We start from the raw sequence: 19,533 nt of genomic DNA, 5'->3' as shown, positions 1-19,533 counted from the left end.
GAGAGTCAATGTTATAAATTAATGTAAATAAACAAAACAAGAGCTGCTGCAATCATCAATATGTGAGATAGTCAAATATATTTTGATATGAACTAGATGGAGTGTCAGTGCAATAGAAACGTCTCGACAAAAAACACCCACTTCCACCACTGATGCCTTATTTTGAAAATTTGTGACTTTATACATTGGTACAATGCAATGGTTGTCATTAGGTTCAACGTAAAACGTTTTGACAGTAAACAAGACAAAATGCAGACAGTTTATTGTATGTGACACTCCATCTTGATCGCATATCGTTAATCTAAGGAGATGGTAGTCATGTTTCTTTGTCATTTATTAATTGGAGGCCAATCCGGACCCAGCCAGACGTAAACTGAGATGTGACAAGACAACAGAGACTAGTCAGAGATAACGCACCGGAAAAACACAATGTTATCTAACGACAGGAGCAGATCTTTCACATACCTTTCATATTTATAATAAGAAATAGATGGAGTGTCATATGCAAAAACAAGACTAAATACTGTCACACAGTTCCAGTTCAACCTCACTAGGTTGAACTTGAAATGTGTGACAGTATTTTGTCAACCATTGAAACACTAACTGCCAATTTCTCCATAGTCGGTTAGAGTTAGAGCATAACCAGGGAGTAGCGGTTGACTTTTGACGCATCTGTCAAGAATTTAATTTGAAGATTAAGGCCCTGTTCCACAATGTCTGGTTAGCGGCTACCTGTAAGATAAAATATATGCTGTCACTCTCTGTTATAATTTTTTTGACAGTGACAGCATGCATTTTATCCTACAGGTAGCCGCTAACCAGACATTGTGGAACAGGCCCTAAGTATAATAAAATTGATTAACCTTTCCTAGGTTACAATCTAACCGACTATGGAGAAATTGGAGCTAAATTAAACAGTCACAAAATCTTCTAACCGAACTAATTAAATATTAGAGCTCACTTGCAAAGTGAGCTGTTATTTATGGCGACTTTTCTTTTGTACCGACAGTATACATCTTGTTCGTCATGAATTATTATCGTTGCACATACCTCAGGAATTTCAGATAAAATCACAATTTTTGGCCTAAGAAAAAAATACTGTAAAATCATTATAATTTTTTTCATCGCTGAAGCAGACTAATTCTCAAATACAGGTTGTTGCAGAAAGTGTTACTATAATTATTATTTACATTGTGCAGACTGACTATTCCTACCACTTTTGTTCACGTTTAGACCACATTGTAAATTCATTTCAATTTAGTTTAAGTTTAATTTCCTCAATTATAATTTAATTTAATTGAGAAAAGTTTACTGTAGCCCTGCTTTTATTATTTCGTGAGTGTACCGTAGACAGTATTGTGTTTCAATAAGGCCCCGCCCGCCAGAGTCCATCGCACTATGAAAAAGCTCAGATTCAATTAAAACTTGTGATTACGCAAACAATTAATAGGACTAGACTAGTTTAATTTACTTTACATCGGCCTTTCTAATAATTTGCAGTCTAGGTTTTTAGCCACTGTCAAGAAAAAGGACAGTTATAATTTTTGTAAAAAAAAGATTTTTTGTCGTATTTTATTTGTTTTCCAAATGAATGAAATTAATTAATTTGTCGTTACAGGGTTCATTAAAAAATTTTTCTTTCTGTCATTCATGGAATAGACTAGAATGTACTTAATAAAATATAGCATTATTAAAGATACTTACCAAACATTCAAAAGCAGGTACTTCCACCAAATTTACCAACATAATAATTATTCATTATTATATTATGAATTAATTACGTTCACCATAATGTAATATTAAGTTGGTTAACAGTGGATAGGCGAAGTTAAAAGTTTTGTTTTTTGTAATTTTTGTTCTTGGTGCAAATAAAGTGTATTCTATTGTTCAAAAACATAATTATAATTAAGTATTACATTAATAAGTAGGTATCTTATATTATTTGAATCCTTTATTTCTCGTTACTGTTTTATAATTTATAAGACAATACATTGCTCAATTTGTCTAAAGTCTTCAACTGACGGGACCAACTACAAATACCTCAGATTGACCAGTCCAGTGAACAGAAAAACTACCCACTTGCTCACACTATCTCGACCAAACAGCTCGGCAAAACCTATTCGTCACTATTTATTTACTTTAAGTCAGTCACCAGTGGTGCGTCTTATAAGGTCTTATCATAACACTTTTATTCGAAACGGAAGCTTTCATAGTGCGATGGTTTTTATTGGACGTATCTGCAGCATTTTTATTGGGTGATCACGAAAAATATAGAATCGAATGCGAGTGCGACTAATGTCAACTTGACAGCACTTTCGAACACTTTTTACTTATAAAATTGACAGTTGTCGCACTCGCATTCGATTCTTTACGTTAGCTCTGTTTTTCATGATCGCCCTGCTGAACACCGGACATCTTACTACTCACATTAATTCTCTAACGTATATTTTCCCGATGTTCCGTACTCCATGGGACCTTATTAGTGGACAAGGTACTCGTATAAATGTATATTTGGTTTTATGGTTTAAAAACAACCAAAACTTACGAACTCACTATTTTAGAATAGCGGTTTAAAAAAAGTTTTGAATCTATTGACGATCCTCTTTTGTTTATTGTTTCAGACTCAAAGGAATTGATAACCATTGTTGAATATCCTGGAATAAATTTAAATGGCCGCCAAATTCATAGAATTTTTGTATTCAGTAATTGGCAATTCTCAAACCTCCTGAAAAGGACTTCATTCATTATTATCTTAAAGAGTTTTTGTCTGATGGAAATGGATTTTTCAGAGGTTGTTTTGAGATGGGTGAACTTTTAACAAAAACTTATAACAAAAGCTTACATCGGAAAAACTAAGTTTTGGAGTTCTCCTGTGATAACTGCGACTCTGGCGGGTCACTCTATATGCACTCTATAATTACGAAAACTAAGTTTCGGAGTGCTGCTGCTCGAGCTACGAGTGTTTCTTATTTTAGTAAACGTGCCCAAGCTCATGCATTGCACTTGAGCTCTCGTTTGAGCGTTTTTTGTCACTATAGAGTAACCCATCTCTCCCGTTGCACCGTACATCTCTAGTCAGCTGTTTTGACAAACCAAAGTATGCCTCCAGAACAAAACAGCCGTAAGCTTAGGGCCCGTCTCCACAGGCGAGGAAAGGAAGTATACAATGTATACCATCAATATCTTCCTCAAACTAATACCTTCCTTATCCCCGGCAGCGTAACGAACATAATTATGCCGGGTGAACCTAACAGAACAACCTAATAGATTCCACACTGTTTCTATTCTATTCTACTCTGAGAGGCGGCGAAGTTTCTGTATACGTAACTGGCATATCGGCTCAGCCAGCCTAGCTCAGAGATAGGTTGCACACTAATACGGCTCTTATTCCCCACAGCGTAACAAACATCTCCCTGGTAAACCCGAACAGAACTACCCAATAGCCTCCACGCTAATACCGTCCTTATCCCCTACAGCGTAACGAACATATTCCTGGTGAACCTCTCCGCGGCGGACCTGCTGGTGACGCTGTGCTGCATGCCGCTGCAGATCGCCAAGTCGGTGACGCTGCTGTGGTACTTCGGGGACGTCATGTGCAAGACCGCCAACTTTCTGCAAGGTCAGTGATAGTCATAATTACCTAACCTACATACATACATTTATATGCTCACGACGCGACTGTATGATCCCCGAAGGGGTAGTCAGAGGTGACTCGCAAGCAAGTCACCTTTCGCTGTACATTTGTACTCACGTGATAGGTCGCGAGCCGTGAGTAGGTACCTATAATGCACTTATGGTACACATCTAGAACCTAGATGTGCTGTGCAGGTTTCCTTCACCTCCAACCAACGTTAAAAACCCTCGACATTCAACACTAAAAGTCGCATAACTTTTGAACTGCTAAACCGATTTTGATAATATTAATGGCTAAAAAAACTCGGGGTAGTCATGAATCAATAGAAACAAATCGGAAATTCGTTTAGACAAATCCACAAACACGTTAAACTTGCAAAACTTAACCTTTTTGTCGGGTGTAAAAAAGGGCAGGGAAGAATGGATGAAAATTAATATTGTATTTGTTGTAAACTACTTTTTATTACAATTTCAAAAGGAGCAATGGGGTACTTAAGTTCTGAACTCCCTTTCCTAAACTTGGAACATTTCCAGCCGTTGTTCCACTACGGTTGTTGGGTTCACTGTAGGTCTCTAATTTTTTGTTGGCTGCCTGAGACCATTCGTGGAATCATACTTTAAGTATACCTACATATATTATGCATAGTAAACTCAGTCCGTTTACCAACTATACTCACGAGCAATGAAAAAGTGGTATAATATGGAACGGCAGGTGGAACTTTCTTATATCTCTCAAGTGTATTAAACTTAGGAATTCAAATCGTATTAGTAGATCTGTAACTAAAAGTTTTAATTTAAATAATTCCCTGGCAATAATGAAAAGAAACATTTAAAATTATAGAAGCAAATAATGAAATTTGGTGAAAGCAAGCAAATTCATTAAAATAAAACTGGCAAAAACACTGAAATCGTATGAAGGCATCAACTGCAAAGTTTCACTGACAATCGAGTACAAAGGGAGTTATAAAGTCAGTATTGGTTTTAAAGGTTGATGTTCAAAAACACAAAGGAAATTCTTATTTATATTCCACTCCCTTTTCACCGGAGCTTCGAGCTTTTCTATTGTATTTATATGTATAGGGTGTTATAATTTGATACATGAAGGTGTAAATTGGTACTAGCGGACAAGATGACGTTGCAACAAACCACGACGTGTCGAATGTACAAATTCACTAACGGCGAGGCCCCATTGCTGCACTGCATTGTTTTTACATAAATATTTTTGATGGCATGCCATGTCACCGCAGCAATGGGGCTGTTTCATAATTGTTTCTATTGATGTGACTCGGAACTACATGACGCTAGCTGTGAAATAAATCCTTAACAGATTTCTATACCAAGCATTTTCAAGTTGCAAAAGCTACTTTTGCAGTATTATCCAGCAAACTCTTTAGTTGTATTTCATTATTACGGCTGAGTTTATGTATATTTTTGGTATTAAATGTATTTAAATGGTAATGTCTCAAGGTCGCAGACAGGCACATAGTTTACAAATGAATTAAGGTATCTGGGTACGACTCGTAGGTAGGTACTTAAAAATGACAAACCAACCGTTGATTAAGTTTTCCAGTGAATTGGCTCAATAAAAGCAAGCTGTTTTATTAATTATTTGCTACACTTTCGATTGAAATTATTTAATTACCGTAAAATTACGCTTGAATTAACTCGTTTGGTAAAATACAGATGTGCAGTTGATTACCAAAATAATTCTCATCGTTTAGTTGGAAAAATTCTGTGGGTACTCCGCACCGCAACCCAAACAAAATTGGATTGAATGAAGGTAGGTATTTTTAAATTTGCAATGTTAACCGCTATTCGTAAATCGCTATTTATTTTGGGTATATTGCAAATACCATCGCAATTAATTAAACAGACAAATTTAGCGTGTAGACCCACATGACCAGCGGCCTTACACAGGTTGCCGGTAGTAGTTGAGTTTATAAGAGATCTCCAATATTGATGGACATGAAAATACCTATTCCTTTAAATCTTTAACGAAGTACTGGCAACTGATGTTTTAGGAACGACAGCTTTGGAAAACAATATCAAGCCACACATAAAGCAAAAAAGAATAGAATATATTCATATGTATAGGCTCTACAATATTATTTTTTAGGAAACTATAGTGGTGCACTGAGATATTTTGGCATATGGATAGCTTGTTCCGAATGGAGTATTTCGTTAGTATTTAATTTCATCTAAGTTATTTACGTATATGGGGTTATTTTATAAGATTAAGACAGTAGGTTTATTGGTACTAGATTTTTATTTCTCCGATAAACTTACAGAGCCGCAATGCAGTTCATAGTCCCGCGAGGTTAGCAGAAGTGTGTCGTTTCTAGCAGTAATACTCGTTAAATTGATATTTATGGTTCAGAAACCTAGCCACTGAGATATTATTATCGAGCAGCAGTAAACTCTGAAGTCTCTCTATTCTACTCTATTTTTAAGTTCACAGAAATATATATAATTATTATCCTATTTATTTACTTTTAATATTATTTATTTATTAAATATTGAATTAACTTAACTCATATTTTATACGGTCTGTGAAACTTTTAATTTCTGAAAATTATCCAACAAAAGATAACTAGAAAATGGCCACCACCGTACTAAAAGATTATTTCGTATAAATTCCATGATTTATTTCGGGATAACTCCTAACCCTATAAAAAGTTACTTCAGGAGGTATACTGAATCCCTGCCGCACTTAAAAAAACGATAAATTTAACCAACCATTAATTTTGCTGCTAAAGTTACTCAACTGAAGTAGCGGTGGCCTAGTCCTTCAGCTGAAAACCCGATAACCAATCCGGTTACGAGTATAGGAAATGCTCCATTGCTTCCTTTTTAACAATTTATAATTATGTAACAGAATAAGTCATAGCCAGCAACTGACGCATTAACTTAATGTGAGTGGGCATTCACATTCAACCTCTAGTGTTTATCGTCGCCTCACCTCACAATATTACTATAAGGCTCAGGATCACTATAAGGCATTATTCATGTAGGAAACGCTAAAGAGGATCATACTTTATTTTTACTTTTTCTTAAAAGTTATTTTTACTTTTCCTAACAGTGCTCACATCTAGGGCATGCAATACCGGTAATTCCGTTGAGTTCCGGTATTAGAACTCAATACCGGGATCCCGGTATTAATACCGGTATTAGACTTCCTTATTATAAATGGCATATATTTTGTTTAAAGGTCGTATAGGGCAAAATACAACAATTAAAAGCAATCAAATTCTGTATTATGTCATATTTTTTACGAGAATTGAGTATTAGAGTTAAAATTTTAAAATGCATGGACAATAAGTAGATTTTTAAAGGCCAAACCGGCCGCATGTAACGGTTGAAAACAAGTGCACTTTCATAGTATATAGGAGCACAAGGCTAACTATATCTTAATCGCTTGATTTATAGCCTAAAAAATGTCCGATTCCGGTATTACTTCAATACCGGTATTAACTTTCAATACCGGTATTGAAAAAAGCGTGGATTTTGTCCGGGATCCCGGTATTACCCAATACCGGTATTGCGGTATTGCATGCCCTAGTCACATCTAAATGACTCGCTGTTACTATAATAGTGGCTACCAAGTAATAAATAGTTGTTAGTGATCCGACAATATTAAAATAAAATAAAATAAATTAAATACATAAATATAGTAATTCAATCCCTACTTACTGGACACTCCCTGCACTTTTGCACTTTCCACTTTTCTCATGTAAAATTTGTCTCTTCCGAGGTAGTCTGGCAGAAAATTACTCTTAGTAATAAGGCCGCCGTTTGTACCGTCTATGTTGTGCATATTCTATTGTTTGTGTGCAATAAAGAATTATCTACCTACACTGTACATCTTTCTTGAACAGTTTGTATATCTTAAATGTTTATATCTATGTTTAAATGGTTCCTTCTCGGACTGCTCTCAGTTAGGTACTTTGTCAATAACAATCCCACCATTGACATTTACCCCCCATCCCCAGGCGTAGCGGTAGCCTCAAGCGTGTTCACAATAACGGCCATGTCGGTGGACCGGTACCTGGCCATCACGCAGTCGCTGCGCGCGCCGTGGCTGCCGTCCCGCCGCGGCGCGCTGCTGCTGCTGGCCGCGCTGTGGGCCGTCGCGCTGCTCATCTTCGCGCCGCTGCTCGCCGTGGCCAGCGTGCAGCGGGAGCCACTGCCGGGGAGGGGGAATGACTCGGTAAAATGTTGCTCTTTAATATAATAATGATAATGAAAGAAAGAAAGAAAAAAAGAACGAACGAACGAACTAACTAACAAACTAACGAACTAACGAACTAACGAAGCTAACGAACTAACGAACTAACGAACTAACGAACTAACGAACTAACGAACTAACGAACTAACGAACTAACGAACTAACGAACTAACGAACTAACGAACTAACGAACTAACGAACTAACGAACTAACGAACTAACGAACTAACGAACTAACGAACTAACGAACTAACGAACTAACGAACTAACGAACTAACGAACTAACGAACTAACGAACGAAAGAATGAAAAAAATAATGAACGAATGAATGGATGAATGAAAGAAAGAACCGCCGCGGCGCGCTGCTGCTGCTCGCCGCGCTGTGGGCCGTCGCGCTGCTCATCTTCGCTGCCGGGGAGGGGGAATGACTCGGTGAGTAGCGGGGTACTAAATGTTACCCGTTGTTAAACTCACGGGCAGTGTAAAAGATCCACTTACAAAATGCTGACACCAAACCGCCTCAATTTATTTAAACACCAGCTTCGCTTCGGCTTAAAAAGTTTTCCTATGGGAATTCAGAGATTAAAAGGAGCCTATGTGTTAATCCAGGGTGTCAGCTAACTCAATACCAATTTTCGTTAAAATTGATTCAGCCGTTTTGACGTGAAAAGGTAACAAACATACACACATAAATACTCTCAATCTTTCGCCTTTATGTTAGTAAGGATGGATAATACGAAGACTGAATATAGTTCTGGTTTAAACCCGTCGTTAGACTACGGATTTGTATAGAATATCTGGACTCTAACCAGTTGTAAACCAGAACTATCTTTAGTTTTTTTTTTATAAATGGGGTTGAGTTTAACTTTGACTTTGAGTTTGACGTTCTACGGTACCATTTTGGAATGGATGCAATGAATTTTACGCAGCTGCTTGCCAAGTGAATACATGGAATTTTTATTTTAAATATTTACTTACTTTGATGTCGGGAACGGCGCGGCTGCGTTATTTACATAGAAATTACTTACTTGTGTGTTATTTTTGGAAATTATAAAAAAGCTCCTGACTTCACTTAGCTGAATTGACGGAAGTATGACCATAAACACTTGATGAGGTTAGCGGCCGTAGTCGACATTCGGCTAGGAGGAAAATAGTTATTGTAATACCTAACATCAACAATAAATATGAGTAATAAAAAAATACGATTCAATGATAGCTACGCATAAACGACTTTTAATTTAACTTCTGAAGCCCTCTCGGTTTATCGATAGTAATGATTAATGAAAATATCCTTCCACCCTAAGGTTGTCTTGAAAAAATCGCTTTAAGCGATAAGACCGCCATTTTTGTACATAGTTTATAGTATTTAAGTTATGTAAGTTTCTTTTATGTGTGTGTGTACAAATAAAGAATATTCTATCTATCTATCTATATATTCGAAACGACGACGCAGACAGTACTCTAGTAGGAGATTTTACACCGTTCGAACAGTGAAAAGTAAACGAAAAAAAAAGGGACGAAGAAGGGTCCCAAACTAGTAGTATAAGCGATGGACTACATAATCATCATCACTGCACAATCATCCACTGCTGAGCACAAGCTTCTTCAACTGTGAAAGACTATTGTCAACCAGACCTGTATTATTAGATGAGAGACGTCTAGCGAGCGAGAGGGCGTCCCGCGCTATGATTACACTTATTCCCCATTTGAAAACTCTTTAAGCTTCCACGCTACAAATTCTTGTTAATTTTTTACCGCAAGAACAGTCAGAAAACTCCCACTAGACCCACAGTACGACGCAGTTAATATAGTTTATGCCACAAATGATTAATGAATGCCGATATTAATTGAATTAGCTTCTCCTGAGTAGGGCGAATACTTTTGCAAAAGCCAAAATCAGTCTCCCATACGTGTAGTCCCTATACATAATTTATTTCTAAGATTGAGTGAGCAAATCCGGAACGACGTCGATATACTCGTATTGTATTTATTGTTCGCTTTTCCCGTGAGCGTGGCTACACCTACAGTTTTCGCGTTTAGATTCCGGGATAAAAAAACTATGCAGCGGGTTTTCAACTCCCTGCATACCAATTTCATCAAAATAGCAAAAGCATTCATTTGTTTTTGCGAGTAAAACTTTTGCGTTTACTAGCTGTTGCTCGAGAGCTTCGCTATGTTTTAAAAAGTTTTCTTCGTGGGCATTTCGAGGTAAAAAGTAACCTATGTGTTTACTTTTAGGTACTTACTTACTTTATTGTTTTTCCTCGAAATTGGTTCACTGCCTATTTCATGAACGTACCATTCGCGTTACTAGTAGTAGGTGTTTTTGCATTCGCACTATTTTCTTAACTTCCCGCTGTTACGAGAATACTCGTAGGAAGGATTCAAGGGAGATAAATCCACGTGGATTCACAAATTAACACGTACATTATATAATATATATGTACTAGAACACATACAGAACAATGGGGCACTTACAAAGAGAAGCTCGGTAACTTCACGTAACAATACAAAAGGCTTACTAACATGGGATTCTACTATTCTGTTTTGAACGATTTACACTTCGATAAGTTCAGTAGCGAAGTAAGTTGTTTGACAGTTAACTGACAAGTGCTAAGGTTGACTATCACCAATCGTTAAACGTATTCACTACGTTAAGGGTCGGCAATAGGGAATCGAGGGTTGGCATTGTCATAGAATTATATAGTAAATGATGCTCTACAGCCTTGAAAAAAATCACACAGGTAGCCGAAGAGTCTAGCTAGGTGCTGAATCATTCGAATTTAAGTAAATGCTTATGGATAACTGTAAATTAATTTCAGAAAACCAGTAAATCACACTCCCGTATTGTAACAACTGTGTCGTAATTATCAAGAATTTTCATATGATTCTTATCAAATTATAAAGATAAATGCTTGGACTAGGCGCTAAATACCTTGTTTTTAAATAAACACACACCTATTTTGTGTAAATTAATAACAAACTTGGGCAATTTTTTTCCCTCAAATCTTCATACAAATATCTATGGCGGCTTTCTGTGTTATAAAATCATAAACACAAGCGACTTTGACTCAGTCGCAGGGGGGGGTCAGTGCCTTAATGGCTGAATTTTCAGTAGAAGGTAGCTCCATCTCTTTATATTACTCTTACTACCAAAAAAGATGTAAGATGGCGTTATGAACAAGACCATAGAACAATAACAAGACACATAGATAAGTAGTATTTGAATGTTAACATTGTTATGATCTATGGCTATTATGAAGAAATTGCGTGTCAGTGTCAGTTCAGTTGTCTTACAATGTCTCGCAAATAACATTTTTGTAATAAAAGCCTATACTCTCGGTATATCAATATTTATAAATTTTATATACCAACAAATAAAAATAAACATGGTGTGTCAAGAAAAAGCATATTTATCCGCAAAAAGTGTTTTTATGAAATTCTTGTGACCTGACAGATTCCATATGGATCCAGGTTCCATGTGGTTCCACAGGGACCGAGCTGAAATGGCGGCACTGGCAAAGAGCGATCGACATCTTCATATCCGCTGAAGATTAAAATACTATGTGTACCAAACTGATAAATGTCGTCAAAGATTTGCCTCGCGAGGATAAATGATGCACTATTGGACGAAATGACTTTATCACCACAAGTGACAAGATTTGCTTCTCTTGGGAAACATAAACTAGCAAAACATGAATTGGTTTTCATGGTGAAAGGAATAAAAAAGGAATACACACACCCACTCGCATATTATTTTACAAGTGACATGAACAAAACTGAACTGAAACATTGTTATATGCGAGGTAATAAAGAATTATATAATAATTTGTTTTTTATTTATTGTTGCATGTAAGTAGGTACATAAATAGATTGAACTTACATTTAGCTAATAAATGTAATAACTGTTGTGTGGTGTAACTACGTTAAGGCAAATATGTCTTATATCTTTATAGATTGAAGTTAATAGCCGGATCCCCGCCAGACGATCCAACGCAATCCGATCGCGCGATCCAAGGAATCTTACATACTAAACTTCTTGGATTGGGCGATCGGATCGCATTGGATCGTTTGGTGGAGATCCGGCTATTAACTTGTGATAACAATATCTATATATACAGGGTGTGCCAACAGGGCACCCTGTATGTATGTACAATGAGGCTGAGAAATATAAAGAGATGGTGCTGTTCAGTATGACGTATAGAGTATGACAAAAAACTCCTCAAGAGTGCACTCTTTTCACAATTGTTTATTTTTCTCTATGCTCAGTCGGCCGCTGGCCTCCAAAGAAGGGTCACGTCGGTTTAGGCAGCACTGACAGCTCGCGATCTTTTCGTGTACAGATACAAAATCACTGCACATTGGTTGTCATTGCACTTTTTCAACTTTTATGACACCAACATAATTTGATTTGAAATTGAGGAAGCATAATTCTTACACTATATTCAATACATTAAATTAAATTAGTTAGTGGGCAATGTTCTCGCGTGACATTACAGTCTCGTAAAGGTCCGATGAGGAGCAGGAATATAGCGAATGGATCTAAGTGATGACAATACGTAGGAACATTAGGTTAGGAATAGGATTCATCAAAAACACAGTCTCATGGTGCTGGTTGAGGTATGGTCTCTGGATCTGATGGTAACACGGTGGTGGCTCAATTTTATTTCAAAGATGTTAATAGCTAAAAGCATTGAGTTTGGGCTATTAAGTATGTTTTTGAGAGAGAGAGAAAGATATTTTATGTTTCCTCTGGATGAGTTAGGTTTACTGGGTTTACTAAGTTCATTCTGTTAATGCCATCAAGTTGTTATGTGTTCATAAGTAATAATTATTTATTAACAAAATGCTGTTGGTTCTCCACAAAAAATTTAAAAATAAAAATGAAATAAATAAAAATAAATTCGTAACGTAAAATTGTCAATGACGGAATTTCTTCTATAGACTTCACTAAAAAAACCAACGATAGATGGCGTGATTTGAAGATAAAGATAAAGATACATTTATTCGACACATAGACAGCAACAACAACAAAAAGAAAAATACAGATTTAAAGAAAAGAAATACATAGGTACTTATACAAAACAACAAGGACAAAAAAATTTAACATGAGACAAAAACAAAAATACAGACAAAATACAAAACAATAACACAACTTGCTTGCTTGCACCGGCTTGCTGTCCGGAGTGTCGAAACGGCACCAGCGCAGCATGAGCTGTGGACAGCGCTTGATTGATCGGCGAGCTGAGCTATTAAATCAAGAAAACATTCAAAGTTTCCATCCTCGCTTTTCACGCACACACATCACAAACTCATACCTTGTTCTAGGAGCAGGGTCTACCCTGGTGCATTTCCATGACCATGATTTCACTACTGTCCCACCGGGTACGGTGCTCAGCGGAATAGCACCATTAACCATTATTATTCTGAGATATCATCACTTCTTATTCTGAGTTACCCAGTATAAAATCACGCCATCAATTGAAATCATTTTTTTAAATTAGGTTTTATCTATGGTGTAATCCCCACATTTAAGGATAAAAGCTAAATAATTATATTTTAACCTTTTTTATACCTATTATATTAAAAGACCTATTCAACGATACCCTACCTACACCATCAAAATAACCGGATAAAATATCAGCCCTAATTTACTTGTATGGGACAGGGAGTACCACAATTTATTTTTTTGGGGTACTCCCCATCTATGCGAAATATTAGCTTGATATCTTTACCTGTTTCTGAAAAAAGGGCGGTGACATGTTGGTATTTGTAAATTATTTGGCAAAAATGACTTGCTTGAACCTCGCCACCCTAAGCCTATATAAGCAGCTACAGACGCGGACCCACTCTCTTTCCTTGTAAAATAATATAAATTTATTACTTATAAGAAAATTAAACGCTGATTAAACGAATATCTTTCTACAAAGCGTTAAACTCTGTTTCACTATTTTGTCCTAAATAATCCCAAAAAACCAACATGACAGACAGTCAGTCAGACAGACGGACAACAAAGAGATCCTATAACGGTTGCTTTTTCCTTTTGAGGTGCGAAACCCTAAAAATAAGAAAAATTATTATGCTGTTACCAAAAAATTTACTTACAGGTATTGAAAAAGCGGTATATACTATACAAATTATAAACAAAGAAAAAACCCGACTGCACGCTAAAAAGATGAAAACAAGTCCCAATGTTAATGGATAGTATCGTAGGATACATCAAAATCTATCAAGCCGTTTAGGCTACAGGAGGGATCAAAGAAACAGACAAACATACATACATAATTACAATAAAAAAACATTTCCCTCCTCCTTCGGCAGTTGGGTAAAAAGGAGTAAGACAGGGGGTCATTCTGAACTTTTGTTCTACGAGTTTTGGAAATTAACAAAAAAAAAAAACCTTTTTCATAGAAATTTTGTTGGACACGTGACTTTTTACCATGGAAAACGAATATTTTTTATCGCGAATTTACAAAACTCGTAGAACAAAAGTTGTTCAGAATGACCCCTTGAGTCATCCCCTTTCGGCTTAGTATACCCCTTTTGCGACACTCTGTATTTACATTGCTTTGTGGTCGGGGTTCACTTGGCTGGAGGATTTCCGAAACTTATTATCTACACTTTAATACTTGTTGTTACCTTTCTACAAGTAAATACCACATTTGTTTGAGAAAGCTAATCGGGTTCCGAGTATGGAGTAAAGTGGCACCCCTATTAATTTCTACTCTTTCCTGGTGCCTACCAGTGTAAGTAAAAATTATACTTACCCTAAAATCACCCAAAATGTACTTGAACATAAAAAACGTCAGCGTAGGTACTGCTCAAGGATCGGTCCTTGGTCCCTTACACTTTTTGACCTACGTAAACGATATGGGCCTGTGTATGATACATAGTAACGTGTATCAGTTCGCAGATGACACCTGCCTAATCCTAGCCAATGACGATGTGGATTCTGCACTGAGTATGCTGCAAGATGACTTCGACAACCTATGCAGGTGGTGTCATGACTCAGGACTGGTGCTCAACGCGAGAAAGACTAAGCTTATGCATATAAAGTCTCCGTATCTCAAAGGAGACCTTACATCTCAGCTCAAAGCCCATTCCCATAAATGCCTACATAGCATCTCACCGAACGTATGTGATGCCTGCTGCGACATGATTGAAGTGGTTGAAGCTCATACCTATTTGGGTCTAACTATAGATGATAGATTTAACTGGAGTAAGCACATCGAAAGTGTCTGCAACAAACTGAGAGCATTCTTGGCTAAACTGTATGTGGTTAAAAATAGAATTCCATTTTCAGTTCGTCTCACGCTGTATAACGCTATGGTAGATTCTGTTGTGTCATATGGCCTCAGCAGCTACGGCAGAACGTATAAAACATACCTGGACAAAATTCTTAACTTGCAGTACCGCATACTAAAACTCATTGTTTCGCCCCAGATTAAACTTAAATATGATGACAACCCACCAAAACTCTTCAAACATTGTAACGTCTTACCAATTTACCAAAAAGTAGAAGTAAACCTCCTCAAGGAACAATTTTTCTGTCTAGACCACCTGAAAAAAGTATCTCACCCTATACATACACGAAAGGTCACACAAAACAAGTATAGCATGATTAGAGCAAACAATGTTTACGGCGAACGGCACTGTGCGTATTTAATGCCAAAACTTATTAATAAAATGGACCAAAATATTAGAAATCTAATTACACCGAAAAATATCAAGCACAAAATAAAATCATACTGTATATCATTACTTTAACTTAACACTGTTCGAATATGAACCAACTATCTTGTATGTTTGGCTGATGGTTTATTATTAAACTACCCACTATTGTACTTATTTAATTAACGTGTAATATTGTATAAGTTTGTGTATTGTATAAAATATAAATAAGTATAATTAGTTATTAAGTACCTAATTACGTAGAATGATTCATCACGGACAAATCTCTGTGATTTTTGTGATGCAATGATATAAGTAATCAATAATTCTGTAAAATAATTTGATAAATAAATAATAAATAATAATAATAATAAAACATAATTGTCAATAATGTTGGCGAGTAAAAGTTTATCGGGCCACTGTGCAAACTTACATGTGTGCGTGTCACTGCGTGTGCTGTGTGAAGAGCATTGAAAACCCAAATTTGGCGCGGTACGTCACCCTGTACGGGCCCTTAACTACTACTAACTAACTTTACGTTTAACATTTTGGTGAAATTTTAAATTAGCGTTTGGCAAAGCATCTAGGTTGTTACTTTTGAAAAGCAGATTTGCCCCTCGCCACCCGCCGCGCCTGGCAGCTTCTTACCTTCGCAGGCTTATTTTTTTCTACAGCCCCTTGTGTTATTGTAAAATATGGGTCACTAAGTCACAAAACCGTAAACATACTCATAAGTATATGAAACTGTGTTATAAAATTGTTGATATTTCGTCTTAAAGTTTATTCAAGTAAATACCTGTGGTTAAAACTATTACGGGTTAAAGTTAAATGGTTTACTTTCCGTAATTTGCCATATCAAATAATTTAATTGGTTTTCGCCCTCAACTCAAGGGCTCAAAGTCCTAAACAAGGTAAGATGAAGTAAGATTCATAACTATGGACGATTGGAGGTTCTTTGTGTTGGATCCTAAGAACTGCCTACCTCTAGTTTTAGTTGCATTAACTTTATACAAGTAGGTTTAGCAGTCGGGACCACAAAGGTCATGTATTCACGAAGAGATTGAAGTCACCCTAAAATAGATTTAGCCCACTAACTAATTACTTTGTTTTCTATATACTTAACTACAATTGCATACTTGAAAACTTCGGAGCAAGAACTTAGCTAATTGGAATAATTTACCTGTCTCTTAATTAATGGGAAAGACAAAAACATAGCCGAGCAACCATTTTGTTGTTTCAAACAAGTATTTATCAAAACGGTCATAAAGTTTATTTTCAGTTACAGGACGTTGTACTCATTATTTAAGTATTAGCTTTTTCCCACTTCATATTACATAAACCTTATATACTTATGCATAATTATATTTCCGTAGAAATTCCGAAGAAATTTGGCAAGTTTAAATTCTGTTGAAGCAAAATTTGTAACTACCTGCCTATGTGTAGTAAAATCAACATTGGATATTAAAATATTCAAATGCTATTCATAATTCACAATGCTGTAATTTGGCATAATATTCACACTGAGCCCTGTGAGAATTTCATGCATGGGATGATTCATGATAATATTGCGAATGTGTGTCTCCGCATGTGACTTCCTCTACTGGGTACAGTTTTATTAGTATTACCTAGGTTTTCTGGAATAGATCGCTTAAAGCGATATAAGACCTCATTATGTACATTGATTTTTTATAGGTGTAGAAAAATTAGTACTTTATCTACCTTTTTGTGTAAAACGTATACGAAGTGGTTATCGAGGATTGGCGCTTTTTGTCATTCCTTAAAATAAATTTTTACCAGTTTTGTAACAGAGATTAAGAAAACAAAACAGCTCTTTCATAGTAATGTTAAATACCTACTCAATCAGAATGTATCTATAGAACAGCTATTGAACTTGGTCTTTTGGGTGTGGCTTTATTGGCTAAGTGAAGTCTATCAATGTGACGTATATTTTATTCTTAAATGTGCCTCATAATATGGCGTCGTCAAAAATAATTAAAGTTGAAATTAATTTCACATTTGAAAAAAATAACAAGAACGATGTGTAATTGCAGCTCTTTATAATTATTCCACAAAAGTAATACTGATCTTGACCTTGAGACCTTTGACTGATCGGTGACAGCCACCGACCGCCCAAATTGTTTTCGATTATGTGTCACATGATATTGACTACTATTTCTTTCGAACAAGGATCAAAATGCAAGTGCTTTTACGATTCAATGATTCGGGTGTTTCCGGGAATACGACAGTTTGCGAAGATTTGCATGTGCATTATTAATATGGGAGAACTGTACTTTGATGTCGGGAACGGGGCGGCTGCGTTATTTACATAGAAATTACTTACTTGTGTGTTATTTTTGGAAATTATAAAAAAGCTCCTGACTTCACTTAGCTGAATTGACGGAAGTATGGCCATAAACACTTGATGAGATTAGCGGCCGTAGTCGACATTCGGCTAGGAGGAAAATAATTATTGTAATACCTAACATCAACAATAAATATAAGTAATAAAAAATTACGATTCAATGATAGCTACGCATAAACGACTTTTAATTTAACTTCTGAAGCCCTCTCGGTTTATCGATAGTGATGATTAATGATATATTCGAAACGACAACGCAGACAGTACTCTAGTAGGAGATTTTACACCGTTCGAACAGTGAAAAGTAAACGAAAATGGAAAAGGGACGAAGAAGGGTCCCAAACTAGTAGTATAAGCGATGGACTACATAATCATCATCAGTGCACAATCATCCACTGCTGAGCATAAGCTTCTTCAACTGTGAAAGACTATTGTCAACCAGACCTGTATTATTAGATGAGAGACGTCTAGCGAGCGAGAGGGCGTCCCGCGCTATGATTACACTTATTCCCCATTTGAAAACTCTTTAAGCTTCCACGCTACAAATTCTTGTTAAATTTTTACCGCACGAACAGTCAGAAAACTCCCACTAGACCCACAGTACGACGCAGTTAATATGTTATGCCACAAATGATTAATGAATGCCGATATTAATTGAATTAGCTTCTCCTGAGCAGGGCGAATACTTTTGCAAAAGCCAAAATCAGTCTCCCATACGTGTAGTCCCTATACATAATTTATTTCTAAGATTGAGTGAGCAAATCCGGAACGACGTCGATATCCTCGTATTGTATTTATTGTTCACTTTTCCCGTGAGCGTGGCTACACCTACAGTTTTTGCGTTTAGATTCCGGGATAAAAAAACTATGCAGCAGGTTTTCAACTCCCTGCATACCAATCTCATCGAAACTCGTTCATTTGTTTTTGCGTAAAAGAGTAAAAAAACGTCCCGTTCACAAACTTTAGCGTTTATATTACTACCCGTTGCCCAAGAGCTTCGCTTTGCTTTAAAAAAGTTTTCTCGTGGGAATTTTGAGGTAAAAAGTAACCTATGTGTTTACTTTTAGGTAGATACTTACTTACTTCGCAGGTTTTCGGCCTGCATTCATAATTTCCTCAAAATTTGTTCACTATTGTTTGCATGAACGTACCATTCGCGTTACTCGTAGTAGGTGTTTTTTGCATTCGCACTATTTCATTTGCGCTAACTTCCCATTGTCGGAGAATGTTACGAGAATAGGAAGGATTCAAGGGGATAAATCCACGTGGATTCACAAATTAACACGTACATTATATAATATATATATGTACTAGAACACATACAGAACAATGGGGCACTTACAAAGAGAAGCTCGGTAACTTCACGTAACAATACAAAAGGCTTACTAACATGGGATTCTACTATTCTGTTTTGAACGATTTACACTTCAATAAGTTCAGTAGCGAGTTAAGTTGTTTGACAGTTAACTGACTTGTACTAAGGTGGTGGTGGTATATCTCCAAATGTTAAACGTATTTACTACGTTAACTAAAAACGTTTAACATTTTGGTGAAATTTTAAATTAGCGTTTGGCAAAGCATCTAGGTTGTTACTTTTGATTAGCAGACTCGCGCCTCGCCACCCGCCGCGCCTGGCAGCTTCTTAC

At 36.4% G+C, this 19,533-nt stretch overlaps 1 protein-coding gene across 2 annotated transcripts in view; it reads left to right on the top strand.

Moving 5' to 3' along the window:
- Nucleotides 1–19,533, top strand: part of LOC105380613 (neuropeptide FF receptor 1) — a 106,782-nt gene that overhangs the window by 39,962 nt on the left and 47,287 nt on the right. For both annotated transcript variants that reach the window (XM_048628873.1, XM_048628874.1), the window contains exons 3-4: nt 3,477–3,619; nt 7,623–7,840. In XM_048628873.1, the coding sequence (XP_048484830.1) occupies nt 3,477–3,619; nt 7,623–7,840 (361 nt within the window). The remainder of the gene's footprint in view (nt 1–3,476; nt 3,620–7,622; nt 7,841–19,533) is intronic.

The sequence above is a fragment of the Plutella xylostella genome, chromosome 22 (assembly GCF_932276165.1).
Source record: "Plutella xylostella chromosome 22, ilPluXylo3.1, whole genome shotgun sequence".
Lineage (NCBI taxonomy): Eukaryota > Metazoa > Arthropoda > Insecta > Lepidoptera > Plutellidae > Plutella > Plutella xylostella.
This window is presented reverse-complemented; position numbering and strand designations above follow the sequence as displayed.